The following is a 25,604-nucleotide window of genomic DNA, read 5'->3' as shown; positions in this document are numbered from 1 at the left end:
CTGCGTCCGGCATCTCCTTTCTGTGTCTCTCACCCTATCCTCTCTCCTTTCATATTCATAATTATAAAATGAGTTTATCTTGTTGGGCAGACTGGATGGACCGTACAGGTCTTTATCTGCCGTCATTTACTAAGTTACTATAATATGCTTTCTGTGTTCCCATCCCCTCACTGTACAGCATTACCCCTTCTATGTCTCTATTTGTGCCCATGTCCACCACCCCCACCAGTAAACATCTTTCTCCTCTACCCTCTTCCCCTCAGTCTCTCTCTCTCTCTCTCTCCTTCCCTCTGTGGACCCAGTGTCTCTACTTCTCTCTTCCTCACCCTCCCACCGAGTCCTGCACTCCTCTCTCTCCCAGCTCCCCTTAGTCCAGCACCACCACAGATATTCCAGCATCTCTCTCCTTCTCGCCACCTCAAGCAGTTTCCCCCTTCTTGTACGCAGTCTAGCACCTCTCTCCCTCTCGCCTCTCTTGAATCCAGCATCTCTCCCCAACCCCCATGCACAGTCCGGCAACTCTCTCCCACTCGCCTCTCCCAAGTCATAAGTACATAAGTATTGCCACACTGGGACAGACCAAAGGTCCATCAAGCCCGGTATCCTGTTTCCAACAACAGTGGCCAATCCAGGTCACAAATACCTGGCAAGATCCCAGAAAAGCTCAATACATTTTATGATGTTATCCCAGAACTTTAGGAAGCCGTCCAGACCCTTTTTAAACCCCGCTAAGCTAACAGCCTTTACCACATTCTCTGGCAACAAATTCCAAAGTTTAATTACACGTTGAGTCAAAAATTTACATCAGGCATGGATGCGGTTCAAAAATTCCAATATAAAGGATATATAAACTGATTAACAATTTAATACCAAAAATATTTTTTCAGTCTGTATAAAAGGATTCAGCAAGTGAAATAATGGATCGGTTTCTTCCTGAAGCAGCCGGCTCTAGCGAAACAAGGCACTCTTGTTGAAAAAGAAGACGAGTCTGAAAAACTTCATGTTAGATTCAACAGTGGATTTGATATCATTTTAACTTAGTCCGGTACATCATTCGACAAAAGGATCCATGGGAGGATTCATGAAGTTGGAGTGTTGATATTGATAAGTACTGGTTGTTTGCAAAAATTGCTTTGAATATTTCTAGTTCAGTTTTTTTGATATACATTGTTGATTTTTGAAATTTATGGTGTAGCACTTTCGTTGTTTTTTATACATTATAAAGTACAGTCTTTCATGGTTTCTTAGTTAGCAATGGTATAGGGTAGATTTTTTTAGAATCAATCCTTTCTCTCCAGATTGTAGTTTTTTTCATTGATTCTTCTCCCCCCCCCCCTTTTATGATATAGAAACCAATGATAATGTCCCACTCCATTAAAGTTGGGGGTCAGCCTATTAGCTGCACACATATTCGTGTTTAAATATCCTCACTGGGAGCTTTTGAAGTTTCATTTGTTAAAAACTTTTTTTTTCTGTTTTGGTATTACATTCCTAGTCAAAAATACTATCCTGGAAGCCCAGACCAGATATATTCCATGTATTAGAAAAGGAGGAAGAAAGGCCAAACGACAGAAGCATGGCTAAAAAGTGAGGTGAAGGAAGCTATTAGAACTAAAAAAAAATCCTTCAGAAAATGGAAGAAGGATCTGACCGAAAATAATCTCTCTATATAAAAGGCAACACCAACGTTCTATGAAGCCTCCAGCCGGAAGTGTGAAGGGGGGAGATATCCGGTTTCCCTATGAGTGTCTGCCCCGCCCTCTCTGTAACACAGTCAGTGAAGGAAAACAGCAGAGCACGAAATCAAATCAATCAAATCGCTGGCTCTGTAACAGTGAAGGACTCAGAGGGGGGAGGGGAGAGAGGCCAGAGGGCAGGGACACACACACTCCCACATGCACACAGAAGAAACCATTGCTAGCCCCCGTTTCATTTGCATCAGAAACGGGGCTTTTTTACTAGTAGAAATATAAAAGCAAAGCATTGATAAGGAAGACAAAGATTTTAAAAGAAGATTGTGCTGGAGGCAAACACACATAGAGGCATATTTTCAAAGCACTTAAACTTACAAAGTTCCGTGGAGGGGCATAATCGAACGCGAATGCCCATCTCCATGGGCATCTATCTCCGAGAACGGATACGTGAAGGGGTGGGACAAACTGTATTTTTGAAAAAAATGGGCGTCCATCTTTTTTCCGATAATACGGTTTGTGCCAGCCAAATGCATCGGATTTGTGCGGATTGAGCTGGGCAGATTCGTTTTTCAGCGATAATGGAAACCAAAGGCGCCCAGCTCAAAAATGACCAAATCCAAGGCATTGGGTTGTGGGAGGGGCCAGGATTCGTAGTGCACTGGTCCCCCTGACATGCCAGAACACCAACCGGGCACCCTCGGGGGCACTTGTAACAATTAAAAAAACAAAGCAAACTACCTCTGAAGTCCATAGCTCCCCTCCTTTGGGCGCTGAGCCCCACAACTCTACACCATTACCATAGCACTTATGGCTGAAGGGGGGCACCTAGATGTGGGTAACGTGGGTTTTGGGGGCGGTTTGGAGCGCTCCCATTTACCACCACACGTGTAACAGGTAGGGGGGGATGGGCCTGGGTCCACCTGGCTGAAGTCCACTGCACCCACTAACAACTGCTTCAGGGACCTGCATACTGCTGTGATGGAGCTGGGTATGACTTTTTAGGCTGGCATACAGGCTGGAAAAAAAAAAGTTTTAAAGTTGTTTTTTTTTGGGTGGGAGGGGGTTAGTGACCACTGGGGGAGTCAGGGGTGGTCATCCTCGATTCCCTCCGGTGGTCATCTGGTCATTTAGGGCACTTTTTTGGGACTTGTTCGTGAAAAAAAAGGGTCCAAAAAAGTGACCCAAATTCGCGCTAAAAACGCCTTTCTTTTTTCGATTATCGGCCGAGGACGCTCATCTCTCCTCGGCCGATAAACACACCTCAGTCCCGCCTTCACCACGCCTCCGACACGCCCCCATCAACTTTGGCCGTTTCCACGACAGATTGCAGTTGAAGACGCCCAAAATCGGGTTTCGATTATACCGATTTGGATGCCCACGGGAGAAAGATGCCCATCTCCCAATTTGGGTCAAAATATGGGCATCTTTCTCTTTCAAAAATAAGCTGGATAGTAACCTATGGAACTTTGTAAGTCTAAGTGCTTTGAAAATGAGCCCCCTAGTAAAAACTTTTTCAGGCATATTAGAAGCAAGAAGCTGGCAAAAGAATCTGTTGGACTGCTAGATGACAGAGGGGTAAAAGGGGCACTCAGGAACGACAAGGCCAAAGTGGAGAGATTAGATTAATTCTTTGCTTCGGTCTTCACCGAGGACGATGTGGGAGACATACCAATGCCAAAAATAGTATTAATGCTGACAATTCAGAGAAACTGAATCAAATCTCTATAAACCTGGAAGATGTAGTGGGGCAATTTGACACATTGAAGAGTAGCAAATCACCAGGACCAGATGGTATATAATCCCAGAGTACTGACAGAATGGAAAAATGAACTTGCAGAACTGTTGTTCATAATATATAATTTATCTTTAAAAATCAAGCATGGTACCGGATGATTGGAGGGTGGCCAACGTACCGCAAATTTTTTTAAAGGGTTCTAGAGGTGATCCAGGAAATTATAGACCAGTGCGCCTGATGTCAGTGCCGGGCAAAATGGTAGAGACTATTATAAAGAACAAAATTATAGAGCATATACATAAGAATGGAATAATGGTGATAGGAGAGTACTACCGTCCGCCTGGCCAGAACGACAGAACGGACGCAGCAATGTCAAAGGAAATTAGGGAAGCAAATAAAATGGGCAATGTAATAATAATGGGTAATTTCAATTATCCGGATATAGACTGGGTTAATGTAACATCGGTACACGCCAGAGAGATAAAATTTCTTGATGAAATCAAGGACAGCGTGTAGTTGGACTCTGGAACTCGTTGCTGGAGAACGTAGTGACAGCAGCTGGCCTTACAGAGTTTAAGGGGGGTTTGGACAGATTCCTGAAGGAAAAGTCCATTTAACATTATTAAAAAACTAGTAAAAAAGGCCCATTTCTGACACAAATTAAACGGGTGCTAGCAAGGTTTTCCTCGGAGTGTGTATGTTTGAGAGAATGACTGTGTGTGAGAGAGAGAGAGTGAATGTGCGAGTGTGTGTGTGTGTGAGAGAGAGAGAGTGAGTGAGTCTGGGTGCGAGTGTGTCTGTGAGAATGAGAGTATGTGCAAGTGCATATGCGAGACACAGTGTGAGAGAAAGAGAGTGTGTTTCACACAGATACAGTGAGTGCGAGAGAGAGAGTGTGTGTGAGACACAGACTCCCTGTGAGATTGAGTGTATGAGACCAAGAGAGTGTGTGAATGACTGTGTGACACATAGAGTGAATGTGATACAGTGTGAGACATAGAGTGTGTGAGAGACAGTGTGTGAGAGTGAGAGAGAGAAAGACATTAACTGTGAGAGAGAGAGTGTGTGTGTGTGTGTGTGTGTGTGTGACAGAGATACCCGCCCCTCTCAGGTGTTAGGCCCCCCCCTCCCTCCCTCCCTCTGGTGTCTGAGTGTTACTGTGCAGGATGCTGAGCTCTGGCTGTGCTTCAAGGAACTGACCAATCCTATTTAATAGAATGCACCTCCAACATTCTGAAGCCGAGAAACCTCGTGTGGTTGGTCACTTCTGCTTGTGCCGAACCCGGAAGTACGTGATGTCAATTCAGGAGATGGATACAGAGAGCAGGAATGCCTCAGCCATGCAGTAAGCTTCAGAATGTTGGAGGTGCGTTTTATTATATTGGATTATTATATATATTATTTTTTTTTGGGGGGGGGGTGTTTGCCGGGTTCTTCAAGCCTGGATTGGCCGCTGTCGGAGACGGGATGCTGGGCTTGATGGACCCTTGGTCTTTTCCCAGTATGGCGGTGCTTATGTGCTATGAGACAAAGCCAGCGTGCATTTAGTCAAGAGAAATCTTACCTCACTAAACATATCAGTGTTGTAGAACACAATTTTCTCTTTCAGATGATACTGTTCACAAGCTGATTCAGGCAGACTCTTTTTTAATAATTGTCTTTGAACTTTGGTACAACTTTGAAGAGATCCTGCAGGGCAGTTATAGGTGCTGGTTAGTTGCAAATCTGGCAGTATTATGTCCAGCACAAGCATAATGCTTGTTCAAAATTTCAAGTCCGTATCTTTGTTTGCATGGAAGTTGTTGCAGTCTGAATATTTGTCCAAATATGTTCCGATGAGTCGCGACCAATTTTGATGCACACTTAGTCAACTTGTTTGACTGGATTTTGCATCCATAATGTTAAAATGTATTTCATCGGAATTAGCATCAAAAACTGTACAGGATTTGAATTTTTTAGCCATTCTTATAAATGTGTTCGGATTTTATTAGACCACAAAAATGGCATTTTGGTAAATGTTGCGCGCTCATGGACTGACAACCTTTCAGAAAAGGGGGTCTAGATCTGCAACTATTGCAGTTACTCAAATTTTGGGAAACTTCGTTTAACACCTGACTCGCACAACAGATAAAATTTGAACAAAATTGGAAAACATGATGGTGGGAACTTTTTTTAATTTTAGACCACTTGGCATGGAATGACCCACACATCAACAGACCAAAAACCTATCCCACACTTTAGAAGGACATGGGCACCTTCAAACATCTCAAAGGTGACTAACAACTGACTTGAGAGGCCACTCCCACCCTGACCTATATCATCTGTCATTTTACCATCCCAACAGATCAATCCAGAACTTGTGGGTTATGCATATCTACCAGTAGGTGGAGATAGAGAGAACGATAGAGCCTACTGTGCAGCAGTTCCTATCAGTATTTTATTTATTTGTTACATTTGTATCCCACATTTTCCCACCTATTTGTAGGCTCAATGTGGCTTACATAGTACCGGAGTGGCGTTTGCAGACTCCGGTGTAAACAAATACAAAGTTTAAAAGGCGGTTAGCTTGACAGAGTTTAAAAGGGGGTTAGATGGTTTCCTAAAGGACAAGTCCATAAACCGCTACTAAATGGACTTGGGAAAAATCCACAATTCCGGGAATAACATGTATAGAATGTTTGTACGTTTGGGAAGCTTGTCAGGTGCCCTTGGCCTGGATTGGCCGCTGTCTTGGACAGGATGCTGGGCTCGATGGACCCTTGGTCTTTTCCCAGTGTGGTATTACTTATGTACTTATGATTGTGGCAAGATACAGTTCATGTGGCATAGCCACATTAGGGAAGCATACAACGGAAGTGTTGTGTTATGTCCTTTACTTATTTTAGTATTAGTATGTTGTAGAAATCGGCATTTATGTTGTGTTTGTAGGGTATGCCTTTTTAAACAGGTTTTTAGTGATTTCCGGAAGTTTAGGTGGTCGTACGTAGTTTTCAAGGCTTTTGGTAATGCGTTCCACAGTTGTGTGCCTATGTAGGAGAAATTAGATGCATACGTAGATTTGTATTTGAGTTCTTTTGGAGCTTGGGTAGTGCAGATTTAGGTACGTTCGTGTTGATCCGGATGTCTTTCTAGTTGGTAGGTTGATCAGGTCTGTCATGTATCCCGGGGCTTCGCTGTAGATATTTTTGTGAACCGTAGTGCAGATTTTGAAGGCAATGCGTTCTGACTGTGATTCATGTAGTATTGAGAATTTGTTTATGTAATCTGTCAGTTGTTTGGTTACCATGCTTTCCATCAGTTTGACTGACAATGGGATGGATGCTACTGGACGGTAGTTAGTGATTTCATTGTTGTTTTTTTTAATGACAACTTCAGCTGGCTTTTGAGATACGTGTACTTCTTTGCATGACATATGCTTAAAGTTGTGATGCACCCTTTGACAGATTCAAATAGCAGGAAAACAGAAAGGAGATCATGAATGTATTTCTCTCTTTAGCACTCTCAAGTGTCCAGAGTGACTAATAAGCCAGAGATGGTTTCGCTCATTATGGGCTACATTCTGTATATGGCATCCAAAATTCAGGCGTGTTGGAATAACGTGCGTTGGAACGGGCATATCTAGACACAGACATTTACACCACTGAAAATGTGGTGTAAATGCCTGCACCTAAATGTACGTGCATTCCCCTGAATTCTAAAACAACATGCGCAAATGTGATTGACACCCCTGACATGCCCACACTACTCCCATGGCCACACCCCCTTTTCAGCTAGCATTTCTTTTAAAAATATGCTTAAAAAGAAAGGCACATAAATTCCAATTATTGCCAGTAAGTGATATTTATCAGCCAATTATCATCCCTAATTAGCTCATTACCCAATTAAGTAGCGCAGATAAATTGGCCACAGGCATATTCAATAAACTGGAGAACATGTCTGAAAGCAGGACGTATGGAAACCGTCTGAATGGGATCCTCACCTTTTGACAGCATACAAAAATCTCTTTTACTTCATTTTACTCTGAGATCAAGAAGGAAAAATTATGATCTAATTTTTCAAGCTAAGATTTATGACATGGGAAATACCCAAAACCTTCTAAAATAACACACATTTTCTTTATAAAGCTTCAAAAAAATATATAACCTACAACCTAACGTACCTTTGCAAAAATGTGTGCCACTCCACAGCTGCCTGATGTCGGCTTTTCCACATATTTGTAGTGTTATCTCATCATTCGTCTAAACTAAGGGGGGAAAAAAGACCATTTGTTGAACAAACTTCCGCCCTCTAATGTCACAACACAACCGAATCGCGCGGGCTCGGCGCGTCACTTCCGGAGATATATATATATTTTTTTTTTTTTCTAAAATATAATAATTTGAAACACTGTGATAAAGTAGTAGCTCTAAATGTTTATTAAACAAGTTTTCGCGTCCGTGAAAAATAATATCGATTAGTCAAAAGCGATGAATATTTTCGATGAGTCCTTCCTGTTACGTGTTCCTCCGCGGTAAAAGTAGTGCCTCGCTTCTGGCCCAGATAGATCAGCAAAAGAAGGCTGGAAGAAGACTTTTGCAGGCAGAAATCCTCGGAGACCCGGCTGGAGAATTTTTCCGCAGCGCTTTCGTCCGGGACTGTTCTGGTTTTGTGAGCCAGGTGTGAGGGCTCCTGGAGACATATATAGTTCCCGGGGAGTAGTGCGCGCTTCCTTTTTCCTTCCGTGGCCGCCGTCGACAGAGAGGAGCGCGTGGAGCTCGGCGAGCCGAGGGGACTCCTGCCAGCCATGGTGAGGCGGTGGGGCCGGGGCGGCGTAGCCGAGGGAGAAGGGGGGGAAAGGGAGCCGTTAGGAGTGGTGTAGTGAGGACCTACGAGCGTGGGTGAAGGAATGAAGGCGAAATGTGGCGGCCGGAGCCTTGGCCCTGCCGGAGCCATTTTAGCGCTGTGGCTGCAGCGTGTCTTAGGGGGTGGGGGAGGGGCGCGTCGACTGCTGCTGCTTTCAGAGTAGTTTAAAGGCTTGGAATGTGCTTTATTATGGCTGTAAAAAAAAAATAATAATAAACTTTTCAGTTGCCTGTTTTTTGTTCTTAATAAGTGGACCCGGCGTATGTGTGACTTCGGTGGGCGCTACAGAGGGAGTCTCTAGTGTTTGGGCTAAATTCAGTTCGGGGGGGGGGGGTTCCTAGCAAAAGGTGTAGGTACTCAAATGCTAGGCCACCCTTCAGGGGTGGGGTGATCACCGAGGGGCTCGTCCCACAATACGATCTACGAGCAAAACCACCTTCCGCAAACTACTCAAGACCCATCTTTTTGAGAAAATTTACGAAAAGAACCAAAACACACAAAGCCCACACTCACTGTTCAACAGTGCTTCATTACAGCCACTCTGAATTTCTCATCCCCCCCCCCCCCCCCCCCCCCCGTAATCTCACCACGCTCGTACCTCTCTCTACTCACAGAAAATGTATACCAAATGCTTTCCTGTCATTATATACTGCCCCTTTTAGTTTCCCGCTGGTTCCTTCCAATGTATCGCCCCTCTTAGTTTCCCGCTGGTTCCTTTCCAAGGTATCACCCCTTTTAGTTTCCCGCTGGTTCCTTTCCAAGGTATCACCCCTTTTAGTTTCCCCGCTGGTTCCTTCCCAATGTATCGCCCCTTTTAGTTTCCCCGCTGGTTCCTTTCCAAGGTATCACCCCTTTTAGTTTCCCGCTGGTTCCTTTCCAAGGTATCACCCCTTTTAGTTTCCCGCTGGTTCCTTCCCAATGTATCGCCCCTTTTAGTTTCCCCGCTGGTTCCTTCCCAATGTATCGCCCCTTTTAGTTTCCCGCTGGTTCCTTTCCAAGGTATCACCCCTTTTAGTTTCCCGCTGGTTCCTTTCCAATGTATCACCCCTTTTAGTTTCCCGCTGGTTCCTTTCCAATGTATCGCCCCTTTTAGTTTCCCGCTGGTTCCTTCCCAATGTATCGCCCCTTTTAGTTTCCCCGCTGGTTCCTTCCCAATGTATCGCCCCTTTTAGTTTCCCCGCTGGTTCCTTCCCAATGTATCGCCCCTTTTAGTTTCCCCGCTGGTTCCTTCCCAATGTATCGCCCCTTTTAGTTTCCCCGCTGGTTCCTTCCAATGTATCACCCCTTTTAGTTTCCCGCTGGTTCCTTCCAATGTATCGCCCCTTTTAGTTTCCCCGCTGGTTCCTTCCAATGTATCGCCCCTTTTAGTTTCCCGCAGGTTCCTTCCAATGTATCGCCCCTTTTAGTTTCCCCGCTGGTTCCTTCCAATGTATCGCCCCTTTTAGTTTCCCCGCTGGTTCCTTCCCAATGTATCGCCCCTTTTAGTTTCCCCGCTGGTTCCTTCCCAATGTATCGCCCCTTTTAGTTTCCCCGCTGGTTCCTTCCCAATGTATCGCCCCTTTTAGTTTCCCGCTGGTTCTTTTCCAATGTTTCAATGATCTTTTCCATTGTTATATTCCTTGATGATACTTGACTTTGTCTCGCATAACTCCTCATAATGTAATCCATAACTGAGTTGTAATAAACTGTATTTCCAGCTTTCATAACGTATTGTAAGCCACACTGAACCCACAAAAAGGTGGGAAAATGTGGGATACAAATGCAATAAATAAAATAGCTAGGCCCCACATGAAGCCAGTCAGAGAATCTATGACAAGATAGAATTGGTGTGTAGAGCCTGAGCATGTAACCCAAAATCCTTCTGTAACACCAAGTGCCTGTTCTCTTCTCATTTCCACTATCCATGATGTATTGTAAGCCGCATTGAGCCTGCAAAGAGGTGGGAAAATGTGGGATACAAATGCAATAAATAAGCTCTTTCATTAAAACTTGGGGACCGTGGGTCAATTTTTGCAGACAATGGAAAAGGTGCCGGTACTCAGTACCCCCTCAAAAAAAAAACCCTGGCTAAATTCAGTCAATATTTTACATTCTTATGCCAAAGGTGACCAAGTAGTGCATATTTGGATGGGGAGAAGAGTTCTTATTTCAGGAGGCCGTGGGTACCTGCGTGCTCATTCATATCCTTTTTTTTTAGGGGGGGGGAGTTGGCTTCTAAAGCTTACCTCAAGTTATCTGCAGCAGGGCCCATAGGAATAAAATGGGCCCTGCTGCAAATAACTTGAGCTAAAATTTAATAAACGGGGGGGGGGGGGGGGGTTAGTTATGCTCCACAGCCCATCACTTTCTAATTTCTTTTTGGGAGGGGGGAGAGGGCTGTGATAGTGTGATTTATACAGATTCTGGTTTTTGTCTTGGGTGTGACTAAACCTAACAAGATCAGGATTTAGTTAGGCAATAGCAAGCTTTATTTTTTTTTTTATATTACTACTTCCAGTACTTACCATTTGTATAGTGCTACTAGACATACACAGTGGCACTATGTCTTGTACAACTGGATAGCCCCGATGGTGGGGTGAAGTTTTCCAAGTCATTATTTCCTTCTGAGCAGCAGATGAATCCAGAGACTTGTGGGCCATGATGTCTACCAACATCTGGAGATAGCACTAAACTGAACTATGTGTTATAGGGGATAAGCTCCTTGGCCAGGTAATGTTCTCTATCTCCAGCAGAGGGTGAACGGACTCTGGCAAGCTCCATCCCTTCTCTGCTACTACAGTTCCTGTCCTGTGTTTCTGGGTTCAGTGAAGCTTCAGGGTATTTAAGCTAATTGGTGCCTACTTTTTTGGGGGGATGGGGTACACCTGGTGGTGACACATTGCTCCCCAACCTCTGTTCACCCTTCCTGCTGCTTGCCATTCTTCCTTACAGGGTACCCAAAAAATAAATTGTCTATTGCTTATATTGATTTATTCTTACAGTACAGTGCCTTGAGTGAATTATTTCAAAAAGGCAGTAGATACATTTTAATAAATAAAATAACAGGTATTAAGGGGATTTGTTGGCAGTTTTTCTGCCCTGGGACCTCTGGTCTGGAGGGGGTAACTTTAGCCTTATTGACAGCATTAACCTCTGCAGAGGAACTTTCCTTTTCCCTGAGATCTGGAGTTGATCAGTACACTTTTAAATTGTCCCTGCACTAATTTGTCCCAGTTCATCTTTTTTTTTTTTATATTTTGCTCACACCTTTTTCAGTAGTAGCTCAGGGTGAGTTACATTCAGGTACTCTGGATATTTCTCTGTCCCAGGAGGTACTCTGGATATTTCTGTCCCTTGATTGCCTTTATGGCAGGGACAGGGCTTGACAAATCCCAGGTGCCAGATTGCTCCGATCTGACGAAGGGCAATCTTTGAAAGCTAATCAAGAAAGGTATTAAGTTATGTCCAATAAAAAAGGTATCATATTTTATTTTCCATGTTTTATTTGTATTGATTACCTTTAAAAGTGGACTAACACGGCTAGCACACCTCTCTATTCTTGACACTTAAAAATTGCACTTGGCACATGGGATTTTATGCCCTTGAATTGTGGGGTTTTTGTTGTGGTTTAGAAGAAACTGCATGTTTCCTGCTTTCCATTTTTTCCGTCGTATTCCATTTGTATACAGCCCTTATAACTAGGAAGTTCGGGAGCTCTCATGTTTGTTCCTGCAAAGTGGGGTACCAGAGTCTCACAACGTGCAAGTGGGTTTTCTCAGGAGGCATGCCTAGGATCTAGGGGAGTGAGAATTTATTTTACATTTATATCCCACGTTTTCCCACCTATTTGTAGGCTGAATGTGGCTTACATACTACTGGAGAGGAGTTACAGACTCCGGTGTAAACAAATACAAAGTGATGTGGTAAGATAAAGTTCATGTGGCACAGCCACACTAGGGAATCGTACAAGGGAAGAGTTGTGTAATGTCCATTACGTTCTTTAGTTTTGTTGTGTTGCAGAGATCAGGCATTTATGTTGGATCGGTAGGGTATGCCTTTTTAAACAGGTTTTTAGTGTTTTCCGGAAGTTAAGTGGTCGTTCGTAGTTTTCAATGTGTCCCACAATTTTGTGCTTTTGTAGGAAAAACTGGACGTGTAAGTTTGCAGCTTGGGTAGTGCAGATTTAGGTACGTTTATGTTGATTCGGATGTGTTTCTAGTTGGTAGGTTGATCAAGTCTGTCATGTATCCCGGAGCAAGAGTTGTCACTTGGTATTTCAGCTGAAACCGAAATCTGAAATGAAGTGTCTTCTGCTGCAGAAAAGACTGGGGCTCAGCACGAATCAATACCCTGCTCCAACCTTGGCCAAGGATGGGAAATCTGTACATCTTCCCCATGTCCTCTGATTGGTCAGCTCCTAAGGATGGTGGCCCTCTCTGTGATACTGGAGATAATGAATCCATTTTGTTGTCAGACGGGCTATTGGTGCTTTTTTTGTGGGCCGTGCAAAGTACCCGCAGCCATGAAACTGTCATGGCTGTTGGACTAATGAAGTGATTTTAGTTACCTATGTGCTTGCCTAGGAGGAGATCCTTGCATTCATGCTTCCAGAGCACAGGCAGCCTCTATGGAGGCTTGGGAATCAGCCCAGAGGATATTTGCAAAGTGATGACACAACTCTCTCTCCACTCCTTCTTGTGAAGTATTACAATATTGATGTTCAAGCCAGGGGTGATACCTTTTTGCCAGTGCGGGAGGAGGGGGCTGGTCATTTGAGGATTGAGCCAGAATTTTTATTTATTGGGATTTATTAACCGCCTTTATGAAGAGATTCACCCAGAATTAAGTCTGAACCCTTAAATATGTAGTAGTCACTCTGTTCTTGGGCTTGATAATCTTTAAAGGAAATGGTGTTTGATTTACAAAATTTATTACACAACCTACTGTCTTTGAATAGAGCAGTGTGGTTTACATTTTATGTTAAAATGCTATATATAAAATCTATACCAGTACTAAATTCCCTTTGATTTTGAAGGAGGTGGGCATAGGGTATAGGTCGGTTATCTCTGGAAGATACCTTAGGGGGGGGGGGGATGAGAGGGTAGGCACAGTATAGGGGGGAGGGAAGCTTCTGGGGGTGGAACAGACTTCCTGAGCCCATACGCCGTGCGCCCTCCCTGCCCATTTTCAAGTCCTTACTCAAGGCCCATCTCTTCTCCCTTGCTTTTGGCGCCTAACCACCTTCCCCTTTCCTGATACCTACACTGGCTACATAGCTTGTTACCGTTAGATTGTAAGCTCTTTTGAGCAGGGACTGTCCTTCCCCATGTCTAAACTTGTACAGCGCTGCGTAACCCTGGCAGCGCTATAGAAATGCTAAGTAGTAGTAGGGACAGAGATAGTGGCACCACACGGATGCGATGTGATTCTCCTGCTTAGTGGATGATACATTGTTGATTGGCAGAATTACAGTATAGGGCGGGGAAGAAATTACATGAATAGAGCAATGAAATACATAACCAAGACCACAGAATGTTGTCAGCAGTCTACATTTTATTTTTCAAAAACTTTTTGTTGAGTAATGCCCAGGTTGCTACTTGATACATTTCAAAGTTAAAATATAGGTTTCTTGACAATAGTTATGTACAGCACATTTGCATATATATGCCAAAGTTAATCAATATATTAATACGGAAAGGGGGGATGGGGGAATACAAAAGAAAAAATGTTGATGATAGCTGTTTAGCTGTATTAGTACAGGTTTGAAATGCTTATTACCAAAGTTATACCGATTGGCATGGAATTGTTTCATATATTCATCAATTCAAAAAAAAATCTATACTTTACCAAAATACTGTAATTTATTATATGGAAAATTAAGGCAGCCACAGCCTGGTAGAATTGTACATAGTTTGATATTGCTTTTGGTTCCAAAGGAAGAGTGTTCTGGAAGGTGCTAGTGGTGTAGAATATAGTTATATTCTATGAAACCAGCTAAGAATGTGCTGCTGTCTTTCTCTAAGAAGTCCAGGTTCTGTATATCCCTTTGGTTAGTGCAGCGGACTCTGATCCTGGGGAACTGGGTTTGATTCCCACTGCAGATCCTTGTGACTCTGGGCAAGTCACTTAATCCTCCATTGTTCCAGGTACAAATAAGTACCTGTATATAATATGTAAACCGCTTTGAATGTAGTTGGAAAACCCACAGAAAGGTGGTATGTAAGTCCCATTCCCTTCCCCCCCCCCCCCCCCCCCCCCCCCCCCAAGGAAAACTTGTGTAAGGCAGACAACAAAGGTGACAACTGGCAACCAAGTTGGCCATTTTCTAGGCTCTTTGTAGCCTTTATAGTAGGGGTTTTAGGACAAACTAAAATAGACCTAGATAGCTTGCATTACAATGTGAAAAGACTGACACCAGTTCAAAACAAGCTTCCCTTACAGCCACACATGCCTATGTTCCTATTGATGAGGTGGTGAAGAATAGGTCAAACCTGTCGCCTGATATATTATCTGGATTATGTTGCATAACTAAGTCTGCATTTACTGTCATCCTTTTTCATTTCAGGCTTGTGCACGTCCTTTAATATCGGTATACTCTGAAAAGGGGGAGGCATCGGGCAAAAATGTTACTCTCCCAGCTGTCTTCAAGGCTCCTATTCGCCCAGATATCGTAAATTTTGTTCACACAAATTTACGCAAGAATAACAGGCAGCCCTATGCTGTGAGTGAACTAGCAGGTGAGGTAGTACATACACATAACTTATTCTTGTTTTCATTCTGAAACCTTGACTTTAGTTTTTATTAATTACTAGAAATGGATAAGTAGTTAGGGTAACGTAAGTGTTGTGCATCTAAGTGCTTATAAAATTACCTCTGGGTATATATTAACAGAAGTACCGAATAGCATATTTTACTATATATGAAAAATATTTGGCCGACTAAGAATAATGGGCATTGAGCTTTAACACAAATCATAAAAGAAGCAATGTCACATCGGAGATCAAGTGTTTATTTTGGTAGGATTTAGCACAGAGCCCTGAATTATTTGTATTCAAATCACTATTTGGCCAATTAAAATTTAATATTTGGGGCACTATTCAGGGCCAAATCAAATATAAATATTTGGTGCAGCCCTAATTGGTATACCTGGGCATGGTGGTGCAAGCTTAAGAGAAAAAGCTAGCCTGCCTTTCACAAGGTGTATCTTTGTATAGGAGCATTTGGGGAGGAATTTCATACAGGCACTTATGTTATTTCTGTAGATACTTACGTTGCACCATTCACAACATAAGCATCCTGAGCAGAGACATAATAGCTCAGTGGTTAGAAAAGCAGGTCAGAAGCCAGGGTTCAAATCTGCTTCTCCCACTGATGCTCTGTGTTCTTGGACAAGTCGGTTTACCTTCCATGTACAGCTCCAGCTAAATAGTAAGCCAATTTGAGCAAAGATAGAACTTGCTTTGAGCTCAGGGAAAGGTGAGGAATAAGTCTAAACACCAAATTGGTTCATAAAATTACTGACTATGGCTATATGGATTTGGTAAAAGAATCATTGTGGCTTCAACAATATCCATTAAGCTTCAGGTTTTGTTTTAGTATGATTACTAATTTCTGTAACACAACTAGATGTGTGCAGCATTATATACACATGCTCTTCCTTAAATGTTCTGTATATTTGGTGCAGAACATGCTTTGAAAAGACAGAATAGATGCTAAAAATAAGATGTCATCCCTGCCGACCAGCAAAACTGAATCTTGCCAGCGACATCACCAGCATAAGCAGAGGTGCTCCCTGGAACAATCCCAGTATTTTTCTCTACCTTCAGCAGATGGTAGGTTGTGCTGACTGTGCTCCTGTCCCTGGTGTAGCTCCATGCTCTGGCTACAGGCACACACAGCATGACCAAGCCTAATGGCCATTCTCAGGTCAGTCTCAGGACCATACCTGGTTGAGCTCAGAGTTAGGGTCCCACAGTCCTTAGTCACTCTTTTTGGAGCCATTGTGTGAGGTTTGGCTCGGTCCTGTGGGGCCTGGCCCAAGGGGTGCAGATCCCCATCCCCTCACCCCTCTTGTCTGTTCACCCTGTTTGGGTGTACTCTGCACAGGCTCCCCCTGCAGCTCCCAGGGTTTCCAAAAGTGCTTGTTTGGCAGCACATATACCACACACACAAAAAATGGCCTGGCTAGCTTCATGCCCTTTGTCAGGGGCTAATGCTATTGTAAAGTACCAAGTAGGGAATTTCCCTGTAGGCACACCCAGAGAGCTGGGGACAGCAGAGATGCTGGAGCCCTGGGCCAAGGTAGACTGGGGCAGTCAGATGGGCCTGCTTTTGTCTACCTGTTCTTATGCTGCTGATGTCATTGACAGAATTAATTTTCTCCACCTCCTGATAGGAAGGAATAACACCTGGTTCAGAACTGTTGCTGGCTAAAGAAAAGAAAGTCATCACGTAAGACATTTATCCATGAACTCTCAGGCACCACATCAAACGCCACAAATCAAACAAAAGATGACACCTCTTACAGGGGAGCATTTTGCAGAACCTGGGTACTTAGTGACTTTCTATCAAAATACCAAGAGGTAACTTCAAAGTTTAAGATGAGAAAATACTTCCCACACACCTGACAGGACAGAAAATGATCTGGGTTTATCACATTAGAAAATTCTACTGCTTTGTCATCTTCTGAATGATCATTCTAGCCACTTATCCTTTCTCACTTGTCAAAATATCTATTAAGGCAAGAACTTTATTGGACTATCTTGTTTGTTTTGTTTGCACATATGACCAGAAGAACACTGCTCATATCAGGCTATGTTGACATTATCTGTTGCTAATTTATTACTAGTAATTTAATATTTGCATTGTGCCAAACAATTTCATGGAGACATGTTGAAGCAAGAAGGCCAAAATGTTGGCCATGCCCTAACCAGTAAGATTGTCAGGTTCTGCTGTTAATGTGCACCTTTGTGCAGACATGATGATTTCCACTTCATGGTCCGTGTTTCTGAAACGCATGATTTCTGTGGAAGTTCTGATCTTTGCTTTTCATTAGTGTGTAAGGTATGGGTTTTCTGTCCTTTTGAACTTGCACAATTACCATTTGAAACCTTTTTTTTCTCTCCCCCCCCCCCCCCCCCCCCCCCCCCCCCCTCCCCAGGACACCAAACCAGTGCTGAATCCTGGGGCACCGGGCGTGCTGTTGCTCGTATTCCCCGAGTGCGTGGTGGTGGTACTCATCGCTCTGGCCAAGGTGCTTTTGGAAATGTATCCTTTGCTCTATGACTAATGTAAGGTGCCTTTTGTGATAATGACTCTTTCTCAGTAATGAAGAAGACATTCTGCAAGTTGTTGAACATTAATGTGCTTTTGAACACTCCAGTACTAATTTTTTTTTTTAATGAATTTTACTTGCTGTGATGTTGTAATTTGCGTCTTACTCTGTACATGGTGACAGTTGCCTGCTGTCTTTATGCCAGTGCAGATGATTGACGAAAATGTATTATCTGAGCAACAATTAAAAAAAAAAAGGCAAAACCTCATTCAGAATGTGTTAGTTTCTTAATTGGAAAAAAATCTAGATGTGTCGTGGAGGTCGCATGTTTGCCCCAACCAAAACGTGGAGGCGCTGGCACCGCCGTGTGAACACAACCCAGAAGCGTTACGCCATTTGCTCTGCCCTGGCAGCGTCAGCTCTTCCAGCACTGGTTATGTCTAAGGGTAAGCACTTGACATATAAATATGGCATGTTCACAGCTCTTCTACTTCCAAAAACCTACCATGCTAGTGGAGAATTCTTTAGTGTATTTCTAAGGATTCTTTCTAAAAATGATGATTTCCACTTCATTGGTCCGTGTTTATGAGACACATGATTTCAGTGGAAGTTCTGATCTCTCTGGAATAAATGAATTCTACATTAAAGCATGAGTTATTGGTACAATACTGGGACCAACATAAGTTTTGATTTTCGCTTGTTCCCGTTTCTGACTTTTAGATAAAATTATTTAAAGTTCTTGAATGACAAGAGCTTGTAATTTCTTTTCAAGACTAGGAGAATGGGCATCCAAATAAGAGATTAAATTTAATATGGACAAATGGAAATTATAGCTTCATAGGGCTAGGTTCAATATTAGGAGTCAACACTCAGGAAAGAGATTTAAGTGTCAATTGTGGACAATGTTGAAATCCTTTGGGGGTGTAGTGGCAGCCAAGAAAACAAGTAGAATGTTAGTCTCATTTTATTGTTTCTTGTCCTAATACTGTCATAATGTCTCTGTAGCTCCATGATGCAATCGCACCTTGAGCATTGTGTGAGAGATGACCAAAATGGAAAAGGAGCTGGAATGGCCCTCTTAGCAGAAGTAAAAGAGTCTAGGGCTGTTTCTGCTTTGGTGAGATATGTTAAGGTCTATAAAATTCTGAGCGGATTGGAACAGGGAAATATGAATTGGGGGTTTACGCTGTCCTAAAGTACAGAGGTTAGGGGACATTCAATTAACTAAGTAGTACATTTTAAAACAAATTGAAGAAAAATGATTTTTTTTTTCACACAAAAGCATAATCAAGTTCTGGAATTTTTTACCAAGGGAATAGCTCTTAACATAGCTGGGTTTAAAAATAAAAGTTTGACAATTTACTGGGGGGGGAGTCCATACCAAACAAACCAGGAGAGAGTAGAGGTTGACCAAAGGATGAGCCAATACGAAGATGTTGCTTGAAAATTTCTTTGATCAAAGCACCAGGAGGAAGACCTTTTCCTGGTGCTTTGATCAAAGGAATATTCAAGCAACATGTCTGCGTTGGCTCATCATTTTGTCAACCTCTACTCTCTCCGTATGCCCTTCTGGGGAAAAGTCCATACACCATAAGAAGGGGGGGGGGCTTAGGGAAAACGCTGCTCGTTCCTGGGGTAAGCAGCGTTTTCCCTAAGCCCCCCCCCCCCCCCTTATGGTGTATGGACTTTTCCCCAGAAGGGCATACGGAGAGAGGAGAGGTTGACAAAATGAATGGGTTTGATGGGATCTTCGATCTGACCTAGTATGTCAATTCTTACATTTTGTAATCACCTTAGAGGTAATGTACAAATTTCAGCTTTAGATTTGGAGCCAGGCTATCGGCTCGGTGTGGCAGGGAGAAACTTTGGATAGTGGAAACTGCAAGTGGTACAACTTAACATGAATCCATTGCCTCTCAACTCTTCCTCTAAAATTTAATGTGGTTAAAAATACATAAAGCAAGCCAAATTAAGTGCTAACCATAAAACTTTGAAGATGTGTATTTTTGTGTTTTTCTTCTGAAGCTCTGCCCCTGCAAGTGATTTATCAGTGGTATGGTACACTTGTTACTGTACCCTTTTTCTCCTACAGAAAGAATTGCCCTAATGACACATGGCATTGTGCTTTCTGGTATATGATATGATTTTTTTTTTTTTTTTTTTGCTTGTAGCTGTGAACATAATTAGATAACATAATTGTTTTCCTACCCATGTTTTCAAGGTCACCGCATTGAAGAGATCCCAGAAGTTCCTCTAGTGGTTGAAGATAAAGTAGAGAATTACAAAAAGACCAAGGAGGCAGTGCTACTTCTAAAGAAGCTGAAAGCATGGAATGACATAAAAAAGGTGACTTGCACTGAATGCTGTTGGTGAAAAGTCTTTTCAGACAAACCTGTTGTCTGACGTATAGCTGATTATCTTTTTATACTGTGTTTGGTATATACTTTAGTTGTGGTATACCGCTCAGATGTTCTGCAGTGGGCAGTATATCAGATGATGATAAATCTTAACTCTTGTCCAGTATGAATTTCCTTTAGTACATATTTAATAAGGTGTGTATTATAGCCCGTTTCAGTAGACTCAGATTTTTCTCTGCAAAGCTTACATAGAATTAAGGGATTTTTACTAAGTTGTGTTAGCTGTTAACTCATGGTTTAGCACACAACTAAAAGAATGCATTAACCTGTCTTTCCAGTAAAAACTCAACTAGCGAGCAGTAAGTTGTGCATTAGTGGAGTTTTGGGTTAGGTGTTACTGGGCAGAGAATGAGTGGAGCACTCCCTTCAGTTAGTGTGCTGGAGTTACTGCACAGTAACTAATAGAGGGTTGAGTGACTAGCCCAAGATCACAAGGAGCAGCAGTGGGATTTGAACCAGCCACCTCTGGATGTCAAGACTAGTGCTCTAAACCACTAAGCTACTCCTGAGCTCTGGGGTATATTAGTGTTTTAAATAAACGTGCTAAGTTAAAGTATTACCTTGAGCAGGACGAGTCTTAGCTAATCTAATTTACGTAAATTAATTTTGCTATATAAACACTTGGGGGCCCTTATAGTGAAATGAGTTAAAATCTGGGCTTAATGTGCTGTAATGCAGAATCTTACCATACACAAAGTCCAGATCTAACGTGGCAATTTGTAGGGCCAGTCCCTGCATTTTATTATGGTGATGTCATGTTGGCGTTGTCTTGCACACTTAACGTACAAGTGCTTAGCGCCTCCACGTTAATAGCACATTGCCTCAAGTACAAACTTAGATTGTGAGTGCTCCAGGGAAAGAGAAATACCCTTTTTTTTATCCTTTTCCTGGTATCCCAGTTGGGACATATATTAGAGTATGGATCCCCTCTCTTGGGGTAATCTTTGAGGGAGTTTGTTTATACATAAACTGAAGTGATTGGGGCTTCACTATGCTTTATATTATACAGGAGTTCACTAGCTGTTCTGTCTCCCTCTGTTGATAGAAGAGCATAATCCATTTCATTCTGGACTGGTCTGGTACAATGAATTAAACGTTTTGTTTTGGGTTGGTTTTTTTTTTTTTTGGTCTGTTTCTGATTGACTTTCACAGTGTGTTTGTTTCAGGTCTATGCCTCTCAGCGTATGCGTGCTGGTAAGGGTAAAATGAGGAACCGTCGTCGCATTCAGCGCAGGGGACCATGCATCATATACAATGAGGACAATGGTATCATCAAGGCTTTCAGAAATATACCAGGTAATCTTATTGCAGTAAATGGGATGATAAATTCCACTTCATTGATCTGGTTTGTTTCTGAATTTCATGTTTTCACTGGAAGTTCTGACCATTTCAGTAGTTTAAATTTTCTTACAGGGAGAACAGTTGGGTTGTGTGGTTGATAATTTAGGTCTGAGCTCCTATGTGAATGGAGTTTAGAGTGAGTTGATAACATAAGAACAGCCAGACTATGGACTTTTCCTCTTGGACCTTGTCCAAACCTTTTTTTTTTTTTTTTTTAAACCCAGATACACTAACCACTGTTACCACATCCTCCAGAAACAAGTTCTAGAGCTCAACTATTCTTTGAGTGAAAAAATATTTCCTGGGGGGTTTTTTAAGTATTTTTATGTAAGTTCATTGAGTGTCCCCTGGTCTGTGTACTTTTTGAAAGACTGAAAAATCAATTCACTTTTTCCCATTTCCAAGCTGAAGAACCCTAACCTCTTTAGCCTTTCCTTATATGGGAGGAGTTCCATCCCCTGCATCATTTTAGTCACTCTTCTCTGAACCTTTTGAATTCCACTATCTCTTTTTTGAGACAGTGACCAGAATGGAACGCAATACTTAAGATGAGGTTGCACCATGGAACATTGAGGCATTATAATCTTATTTTGCATTCCTTTTCCTAATAATTCCTAGCATCCTGTTTGCTTTTTTGGCCACTGTCGAACACTGGACATAAGATTTCAGTGTATTGTCTACAGTGACACGTAGATCTTTTTCTTGAGTGCTAACTCAAGGTAGATCCCAGCAATTGGCTAGTATTTTCTTGAATAATTGATCATAGTCCTACTATCCTTTATTGAAATGTGAATATCTGTGAGGAGTAGGGTGCATGCTGCCTGCTCCCAGCCAGGCTTCTGCATTGTGGTAGCTTTCTAGTCTTGCAGCTCCTTCCACAGCTGCCACCAGCTTTCACAGTGGGGCTCGTCAACATCTACCACCTACTTGTCATGTGTCCATTACCCAGCTGCTGGCTGCCCTGTACTCTGTGTCTATGTATTTTACACATGCAAATAGATGGATGAAAGATGCAGATAGATGGATGAAAGATGCAGTCTGAGAAATGCACCTTAAAAAGGAAGAGACTTGGTCATACTGATATTGTGATTTTTTTTTTAAGGCATCACTCTTCTTAATGTAAACAAACTGAATCTCTTGAGATTGGCTCCAGGAGGGCATGTTGGACGTTTCTGTATTTGGACAGAAAGTGCTTTCCGCAAACTGGATGACTTGTATGGCACCTGGCGCAAAGCTGCCACCCTGAAATCCAACTACAAGTAAGGGCTTGGGTTTCCATTCCATTGCAGTATTCACAGAAGAGCTGTAACTTCAGTCTGCCCATTGCAGCACTGCGGCTGTGAGTCAATCGCGTCTGAAAATTCTTCATTTTTGTATTCCAGCCTTCCTATGCACAAGATGACAAACACTGACCTTAGTAGAATCTTGAAGAGTCAAGAGATCCAAAAAGCTTTGCGTGCTCCAATGTAAGTGTTAATCTGGCATCGTATGGCATTTGAAGGCATGCAGTTAGAGCTATGTGAAGAGATTATGAAATACAAAGTGTTGGCAAGCATCTGAAGGTTTTTCAAGCTTAGCATTTACGTGACAACACATGTAGCACCAAAAGGCCATTGTGGTAGATTTCCAGTGGCTAGAAGATTGTATTTTTCAGTTTGAGTTCTCAAGTAACACACATATATTTGGGAATCAGGAAATTTCAAGCACTGTTCTATTAGGATTTATTTAACTACTGTTGTGAAGGAATTCACTCAAGGCAGCGTACAGTAAGACTAAATTAAACAAGCAATTGAATATTTTTCTAATACAGAGTATGGCATAGTATATTATGTTGAGGTCATTGATTTTAAACACACGTGTCCCTTATATTAAAAACAGCAAGAAGATAAAACGCAGAGTTCTGAAGAAGAACCCACTGAAGAACTTGAGAGTTATGTTGAAACTGAACCCATATGCCAAGACTGTCCGCCGCCGTGCCATCCTGCGTCAGGCTCAGAACGTGAGTAGAGCACTGCTGTCATCTTCATGCAGGATTCATTACCAGTTAGTTCCAGTGTTCAGAATTACCCTCAGTTGATACGAAAAATATCTACAAACAGTGCTTCTAGTGTATGTACATAAGAACATAAGAGTAGCCATACTGGGTCAGACCAATGGTCCATCTAGCCCGGTATCCTGTTTTCCAAACAGTGGCCAAGCCAGGTCACAAGTACCTGGCAGAAACCCAAATCGTGGCAACATTCCATGTAGAACCCCAAAGAATTCTGGAATACTAAAGAGTGACAAGATTCCATGCAGAAACTCAAATAGTAGAATCATTCCATGTAGAATCCCAAAGAGAATAGCAAGATTCTGGAATCCTAAAGAGTAGCAACATTCCATACTACAAATCTATTCATTAATGTCTTAACATGGAGAATTGTTAGATGAGAGAGTGTTCAATTCCAATTGATTTTTGCAGTGAGTGCATCTTAAAGCAGCTACTGAGTGTACTTTTTCAAGTAAATGGTGAACAGGAACATGTAGGGTAACAAGTGCTGTCATCCAGTTCTGGCATAGGGCTGTTACTTGTGAAAATAAATAACTGGAAAGATTTGGCTGTTACAGCTGTAGACTAGAGGTTTTCATCCACACTTGTCCCTTGCTTTTTGAATTCAAATACAGTTTTGTCATGTTTTCAGGATTTCCATAATGAATATATATGGCAGAAGTCTGCTTGCAGATTTATCCATTCATATTCATTGTGGAAGTCCTGAACTATTGACAGGGCTTGAGAACCATTGCTGTAGATGGATGGCAGCCTTGGAAGGTCTTGGTGAGTTGTAATGTTTTTGAGCTTATGTACATAGAGATTGGTCTAGTATAGCAGGGGGTAATATAGGCTTAATGTAAACTTAATTTTTAAAAAAAATCTTTTTTTTTTTTTTTTTTTTTTTTAACAGCTGAAACTCAAGGAAAAGAAGACCACCAAATAAGTCTTAGGCAGTATCTTTTTGTCTTCTAAGAGGGCTGTACGGTGAAATTACTAATAAAAAGTATGTGAAAAGTGTGGTGTCATGTTGAATTTGTTGGATTATTTGTAGTAAATAATTAGCAGATTTTAGTACACACAGCTTCAGCTTTAGAAATGTTAATTTCTTTCTTCATCTCTCTCTCATTCACCCCTGAATAATTCACTGCTGAGTCACTTTAAAGTTGAAGTAACAAAACATCTGTTTACTCACAGTTTGTAGTTAGATTATAATCAGACAGGCTTATATATACATATTACTATACATTTGTATTATCAGCTCCTTCCATGTGCTTAGATGGTAATGGATGCTCACACCACCATAGATCCTCTCAGGTTAGGAGAGATCATGAGCTCCATGTGCTCCATGTGCTGCATCTGTTGCATCTAACCCCCACAGGAAGTTGCATAGCTGTGACCTCTCTAAGTAATTCACATCAGAGGTCACAGAGTAATCACAGAGAAATAATAGGTGACAGGCAATGCATGTAAAATACAATTACATTCCAACAAACCCCTTCTCATGCATAACTGTCATGCAATTATTTATTCATACAAAGTCCAAGCTTTATACGCAGATTCACAAAATGTTCTCTGGGTAACGGTTTGGTCATGATGTCAGCTGTCATCTCACTGGTGTGACAATAGTGTAGACTGATGACCCCTTCTTTCGCCAACTCTCGCACGTTGTGGTATTTCGTTGCGATGTGCTTGGTGCGTGACTGAACCTTGTCATTCTGTGACAGTCGGATGCAGCTCTGATTATCTTCCATTATCTGGATTGGTCTCTTTTCAGCTATTCCAAAATCCAGCAAAAGTTTTTCAATCCACATCAGTTCTCTGCACGCTTCCGATACAGCCACATATTCAGCTTCTGTAGAAGACAAACTCACAATACTTTGTTTATGACTGGCCCATGAAATTTGTACATTTCCATACATAAACACATATCCACTTGTGGATTTATAATCAGAATGATCCCCTGCCCAATCTGAATCACAGTAACATATTAGTTTTGGATTACTATTGGCTGAAATCTTTAATTTACAATCAATGGTACCCTTTAAATACCTTACCATCCTTTTAACTGCAGTCCAATCTGATTTGGTAGGTGAGCTGACCCTTCTGCTCAAAATTCCTACTGCATTTGCTATATCAGCCCTGTATGTGGTAGCTAGATATAAAAGCTTACCTATGGCTGATCTATATTGGATGTTATCTGGTAAAGGTTCTCTTACTGTTTCATCCTTCAGAAAATCAGTGATCATGGGAGTGCTTACAACTTGGGCATCTTGCATACCTAAACTTTCAA

At 42.1% G+C, this 25,604-nt stretch overlaps 2 protein-coding genes and 4 non-coding genes across 6 annotated transcripts in view; 5 read left to right on the top strand and 1 right to left on the bottom strand.

The window, feature by feature from the left end:
• ZWILCH (zwilch kinetochore protein) overlaps nucleotides 1-7,710 on the bottom strand; it is a 91,090-nt gene extending 83,380 nt beyond the window's left edge. The window contains exon 1 of the mRNA XM_030189792.1: nucleotides 7,589-7,710. Coding sequence (XP_030045652.1) covers nucleotides 7,589-7,641 — 53 coding nt within the window. The 5' untranslated portion in view covers nucleotides 7,642-7,710. The remainder of the gene's footprint in view (nucleotides 1-7,588) is intronic.
• Nucleotides 7,711-8,108: 398 nt separating this feature from the next.
• RPL4 (ribosomal protein L4) lies at nucleotides 8,109-24,331 on the top strand. The gene is made up of 10 exons (XM_030189791.1): nucleotides 8,109-8,215; nucleotides 14,816-14,987; nucleotides 17,411-17,517; nucleotides 17,832-17,970; nucleotides 19,746-19,870; nucleotides 21,108-21,237; nucleotides 22,385-22,541; nucleotides 22,665-22,748; nucleotides 23,161-23,281; nucleotides 24,225-24,331. The coding sequence occupies exons 1-10, from the start codon at nucleotides 8,213-8,215 to the stop codon at nucleotides 24,255-24,257; spliced, it is 1,071 nt and encodes a 356-aa protein (XP_030045651.1). The 5' UTR covers nucleotides 8,109-8,212; the 3' UTR covers nucleotides 24,258-24,331.
• LOC115460849 lies at nucleotides 17,223-17,292 on the top strand. Its single transcript, XR_003940622.1, has one exon. It is a non-coding gene; the product is annotated as a small nucleolar RNA SNORD18 (small nucleolar RNA).
• LOC115460852 lies at nucleotides 17,663-17,763 on the top strand. Its single transcript, XR_003940625.1, has one exon. It is a non-coding gene; the product is annotated as a small nucleolar RNA SNORD16 (small nucleolar RNA).
• On the top strand, nucleotides 18,074-18,144 carry LOC115460850. The gene has a single exon (XR_003940623.1). It is a non-coding gene; the product is annotated as a small nucleolar RNA SNORD18 (small nucleolar RNA).
• Nucleotides 21,256-21,329, top strand: LOC115460851. The gene has a single exon (XR_003940624.1). It is a non-coding gene; the product is annotated as a small nucleolar RNA SNORD18 (small nucleolar RNA).
• Nucleotides 24,332-25,604: the final 1,273 nt, after the last annotated feature.

The sequence above is a fragment of the Microcaecilia unicolor genome, chromosome 1 (genome assembly GCF_901765095.1).
Source record: "Microcaecilia unicolor chromosome 1, aMicUni1.1, whole genome shotgun sequence".
NCBI classification, from domain to species: domain Eukaryota; kingdom Metazoa; phylum Chordata; class Amphibia; order Gymnophiona; family Siphonopidae; genus Microcaecilia; species Microcaecilia unicolor.
Note: the sequence above shows the minus strand (reverse complement) of the source record. Positions and strands in the feature narration are given on the sequence as shown.

Excerpts from the sequence above, each read along its gene's own strand:
- RPL4 (XM_030189791.1), top strand. Across the intron at positions 17,518-17,831 it reads GCCAAGGTGCTTTTGGAAAT|ATGTGTCGTGGAGGTCGCAT; the intron begins GTATCCTTTGCT and ends AAAAAAATCTAG. Across the intron at positions 21,238-22,384 it reads GGCTTTCAGAAATATACCAG|GCATCACTCTTCTTAATGTA; the intron begins GTAATCTTATTG and ends TTTTTTTTTAAG.